The sequence below is a fragment of the Mesitornis unicolor genome, unplaced genomic scaffold (assembly GCF_000695765.1).
Source record: "Mesitornis unicolor isolate BGI_N332 unplaced genomic scaffold, ASM69576v1 scaffold29328, whole genome shotgun sequence".
Lineage (NCBI taxonomy): Eukaryota > Metazoa > Chordata > Aves > Mesitornithiformes > Mesitornithidae > Mesitornis > Mesitornis unicolor.
The window spans coordinates 1-5,106 of NW_010201620.1; the positions used below are offsets into that span (position 1 = coordinate 1).

Consider the following 5,106-nt stretch of genomic DNA (forward strand, 5'->3'; position numbering starts at 1 on the left):
AGGGGAGAGCCTCAGGTACCCGAGGGGGTTGATCTTTGGTACTGGTCGCGTCCCCGCCACCGCCGGCCCGCCCGGCAATAGCGGGGATGCGACCGGTACCAACACAGTGAGGCTGCCGCCCTCAGCCCTTCACTGGTTGCATAAGGCCCACCACTGACCTCTCTGGTGCCCCCCCCACCCCCGATTCCCTGGTTTTTTCCAGATGCCGGCTACGAGTTCGACATTTGCTTCACCTCGGTGCAGAAACGGGCCATCCGTACCCTCTGGACTGTCCTGGATGCCATCGATCAGATGTGGTTACCTGTTATCCGAACCTGGCGCCTGAACGAGAGGCACTACGGGGCCCTCACCGGTTTGAACAAGGCTGAGACGGCGGCAAAGCATGGTGAGGCACAAGTGAAGATCTGGAGGCGCTCGTATGACATTCCTCCACCTCCCATGCAGTCTGATCACCCCTTCTACAGCACCATCAGCAAGGTAAGACCCTTTGCTTTCTGTCTGCCTGATTGGGAGGCTCCTAGAAGCCACCTTAGATCCCTGCAGCTTGATCTGGCTTCCTCACAAGGTCCCCTTTGGCTCTGTTGTAGCAGCCAGGACTGTTGTGTGTGTGGTGTTGGTTGGTGTTGGGCTGAGTTTGTCCCACTCCTTCCCTGGGGAGTTGAACCCCTGGGCATTGCACGGGCAGAGGGGCTGATACCTCTGTTAATTATTAGTCCTGTGACCCATGCATGGATGTTTGCTCTGGTCTCTTCACCCAGAGCAAGCAGTGTGTGGCTTTCCCTAGGAGGGGTTCAGAGCCCAAATTGTAGCCAAGCACAGGCTCAAACCTCAGAGGTACTTCTTTGCTTCCAAGCCCTGCTTTGCCTACATGTAGCAGGTCCCTAGGCAGGGAATTTGGGTTGGGGGGATGAAGACCCTGCTGCCGCCTTCCCATACTGCATTGGGCTGCTGTGTGAGCATGGCCATTCCCCCAGGACCGTCGCTACGCTGACCTGACAGAGGACCAGCTGCCAACATGTGAGAGCCTGAAGGACACCATTGCACGGGCTCTGCCCTTCTGGAACGAGGAAATCGTCCCACAGATCAAAGAGGGAAAGCGAGTCCTTGTTGCTGCTCATGGCAACAGCCTGCGTGGGATTGTCAAGCATCTCGAAGGTACGTCAGCCCTGAGGGGGTATCACAGGGGTCTTCCCGCTGCCCCAGCTGGCACTGTGCGAGCAGGACTATGAGTGACGGTGCCTCTGTGTTTGCAGGCATGTCAGAAGAGGCCATCATGGAGCTGAACCTGCCTACTGGCATCCCTATCGTCTACGAACTGGACAAGAACCTGAAACCCGTCAAGCCCATGCAGTTCCTGGGGGATGAGGAGACGGTGCGCAAGGCCATGGAGGCTGTCGCTGCTCAGGGCAAGGTCAAGAAGTGAGGGTGGGCAGCAGGTTAGCACGTAGTAGAGCCCCCCCGCCGCCACCCCCTACCCCTCTGTGCACACCCCCTACAGCCGTAGAAACTTGGAGCTGCAGAGCTGGAGCAGTTCCCCAGGATTAGGCCCGTTCCCTCAGGACCAGGCTCCCCTCTGCAGACAGCCTGGGGACCTGGGGGGAAGAGGCTGCACATGCGGAGGTCTGGTGTGAAGGGGAGCCCTGGCTCTGCCATGCAGCCACCATACAGCTCACTGAGATCCCAACCCCTGGGCCCTGTCTGCAGGGGAATGCACTGAGCAATCCCTCACCGTGCCAGGCTCGCCCTCTGCTTTGCTTCCCCGGCAGCTCTTGTCACCCGGTTACTGTAGTTTTTGTTGCTTGATTTAGTCATCTCAGGAGCAGTGGGGTGAGCACAGCGCAGGCAGTGACCAAGATGGGTACCCCATCCCCTCGTGGGTGTGTGGCACAGGGATTGGGATGTATAGACACTGTAAGGGTTGTATTTTGGTGCATGTGGTACAGCACCCAAGGGTGGCACACACAACTCTGGACCTAGCTCTGCCAGCCCCCCGCTTTAACTTACTGTCTTTGCACAAGGGTGAGGGCGGGAGTAGGTCATCTGGAGCTGTGTGTCTGCCACATGCTCCCCCCAGCCGAAGCCCATCCTAGTCCTGCTGGTAAAGCAGTTGCCGTTGTGCCCCATCCCATGTGCGTATGTGTGGCCCTGTTGCTGTGGTCTCCCCCTCTGCCGGCGCCACGAGCCTGGGCGTGCACGGGGTCAGTGTAAGTGTCTGACAATAGCAGCTGTCTTGTTCCAGTTCAATAAAGAGTTAATGTGCAGTAACGAGGCGAGGGGTCAGTGTCTTCCTTGGTCTCATGGTGTGTGTGGGGGTCCCTGCCTCACCTAGCACCTCCCTGGGGCTCCTGCCACAAGCATGCGGGGCAGCAGTCACTGCTGGGGTGGGGGAGGCGGAAGGCTTGCTGGGCCCAGGGAGCAAACCACAGCTCTGCAAGCCCTGCTGGGGAGGGCGATGCCCTGGTGCTCTGTGGTTTTAGGGCTCTGGGTGCACACCCTTGTCCCCAGAGGCAGACAGGGCAGAGTGTGGCTGTAGGAGATGCGTTGCCCCAGGGGGAGCACAGCCACAGCCCATACCAGTTATTGGTGTTCTCCATCCTTGGTGCCAGTGTGGGGAAACCAACCTTGTAAGGCGAGTGCCTGGAGCCAGCACCACGCAGCCACAAACAGGAGCTCTGCTGCTCTCCTCGCTTGCGGCAAAGCTGCTGGGCTGTTCCCCAGTGGTGGGCTGGGAACATGTCATCCCTCCCAGCCACAGGGCTGGCGAAGCTGTCCCCTCCACAGCCTTGCTACAGGAGTCACTGCCCCCGCTCGGCCTTCATGGAGCAGAGTACAGAGCTCTCAATATTTATTATCCACAAATGTCCTGTAAGCAAAGGCTCATTGGGCTGTTCCAGCCTCCTGCACGTGTGGAGGAGGCTGGAGCCCGTCTGCTCTGGTCCTACAGACCCCAGTCCAGCAGCCCCTGGCCCTGCAGGGTCCCTGCGCCCTCTTGGGGGCTGCTAGGTCTGCAGGAACTGGGGCTGCACACGGGCCACCTTACGGAAGTCCTTGGTGTGTGTCCGTGGGCACTGCATCTCACACCAGCTGATGGGCACCATCTGCACCCCTAGAGACACCATCTGTCAGGGGATCCCCTTTCCGAACTTGTGTTCCTCCGAGGAAACAGAGGAAACTGCCCCTCAGGCAGGGATGGGGCAGAACCGGCCAAACCTGTCCCCTGTCCCTACCTGCCTCGCTGCGTGCCACCACCACGCCCAGCTCATTCTCTGCCGTGCTCAGCAGGTAGTTGGACTGTGCATCCCCCAGGGAGATCTGATCAGATGGTGGTCAAGGAAAAGGCCTACCCAAGGGGACTCCAAAACAAGGGGACTCCAAAACAAGGGGATCCAAGCACACCCGCTGTCCCCCATGGGCTGAGGGGAAAGGATACGACTTTGGCCAGGACTATGTCACCGGGGCGGAAACTCTTGTACACTTCTACCTGCATGGGAGAGAGCAGGCAAAACCACACAGCATGTCGGGGTGCTTGTCAGCAGTGGGACAAGTGTCCCGCCAGCAGCAGCGAGCAGGGGCGGCTGTGGTAGCACAGTCACTGGCAGTCACTGACCTTATCTTTCTCTGTAGCTCGAATATCTTCTCTTCTGAAAAAGGAGATGGAGAGATTTGAGCGCCAGCAAGTGAAGGCAACTCCAGGAGCTGCCCCAGCTCCCTTGGGTGCTCGCCAGGACTACTGGACACCTGCCCGGTACTCGGGGCAGAGCTCCTGCAGGGAGAAAAGCATTCCTCCCCCCTTGAGGATGGGGCACTCAGGCATCCCCCATCTCTCACAGAATCCAGCCCCCCCCTACCGTATGGTCCCCCGGAAGGTGGATTTCAGCGGCGTGGAGCCGACATACAGGATGTGCACCTTGGCAAAGCGGGAGTTAATGCTGCAAACCTGCCCAGAGGAAAATGAGAATCAGTGCCAGCAGAGCCTGCTCTCACCCCAGTGCACCTGGCTCCAAGCAGGGAAAGGGCAGGGTGCAGGCAGGGCCTCCCCCTCCTCCTTGCAGCTAAAGTAGCAGCAGCGGAGGTGGGACACCCAGTAGCGAGCCAGGAGAGGAAGACGATACTTGTGCAACTCAAGACCCATGAATAAGACTGAGACCTGCTGTGACCCCAGTCCCGCTCCCATCATCAGGGCCATGAGGAATCCGATCCTTGGTCTGTGCCACCCTTCATCCAAGCTGCCCCAGTCACTGCCCTCCGCACAGAATGGGAAGAAAAAGCAAAGAAAAATCTCCCCTCAGGCTCAGGACAGGCAAAGTCAAGAGGTAGGTGTCCCCCATGCCATTATCTGGCTTCTTTGTGAGCAAGGGACCCAAGGGAGCTGCTGGGCTGCCTCTGCCCTGCTGAGAGTCGTATGGAGGGTACCAATGGGGCCAGGGGCTCCTCATCCCACCCTGTACATGTGCAGGAACAGAGGTCAGCATGAGATGGAGAGCGCAGAGGCTGTGAGGTCTGCCACTGCAGCGCATACCAGCGCCCTACCTTGCACGTCACCACGGCTCCCACGTCAGGCAGGAGCTGGGACTCAGCATCTCTCACCACAGACACAACGGGCAGCTGCAGGGTAGCAGACACACGAATTAGGTTGAGGCAAGGCCTGTGCACAGGATCACACAGGACCGGGCGGGCTCACAGAAGGCACTGCAGCGCTAAACCCCATCAGAGCCCAAATCTCCAGCTGCAAAGGGGCTGCGCAGCCTCAGTAACTGCAGCCAGCTACAGGGAAGGGCAGCACCACCGTGGCTATGCTCACCCCACCATCCTCACTCCTCTTCTCCAGGCAGCCAGCCAGCGAGGAGAAGATGTAGCCGTGCCGAGTGTAAGTCCCGCTGCCAGCCGTGGCCTCCTCCGCGCTGCACAGCCGCTCGCCTAAGGGACAGGTGCTCAGAGGCTGACGTTGCCGCGGTGCCGTGGCTCCTGGTCTCGCTCCTGGAGGTCCCCGGTTCTGCACCACCCCAGGCCCGCCCTCGCCTGCACCTCGGGCATGGTGCCTGCTCCTGGCGACCTTATGCAGCAGAGCAGCCTCCCCCACGCCCCGGCTCAGCCCTTTCCTGCTCC

At 59.8% G+C, this 5,106-nt stretch overlaps 2 protein-coding genes across 2 annotated transcripts; one reads left to right on the forward strand and one right to left on the reverse strand.

Annotated features, from left to right (window-relative positions):
- Positions 1-202: 202 nt before the first annotated feature.
- Positions 203-1,583, forward strand: PGAM1 (phosphoglycerate mutase 1 (brain); the record flags this gene model as incomplete). The annotated part of the gene is made up of 3 exons (XM_010190165.1): positions 203-477; positions 975-1,155; positions 1,254-1,583. Coding segments are annotated over 3 exons (626 nt in total), but the record flags the coding sequence as incomplete, so codon positions are not given.
- Positions 1,584-2,943: 1,360 nt separating this feature from the next.
- On the reverse strand, positions 2,944-4,917 carry EXOSC1 (exosome component 1; the record flags this gene model as incomplete). The annotated part of the gene is made up of 7 exons (XM_010190166.1): positions 2,944-3,106; positions 3,228-3,312; positions 3,431-3,481; positions 3,608-3,641; positions 3,849-3,937; positions 4,531-4,605; positions 4,802-4,917. Coding segments are annotated over 7 exons (557 nt in total), but the record flags the coding sequence as incomplete, so codon positions are not given.
- Positions 4,918-5,106: the final 189 nt, after the last annotated feature.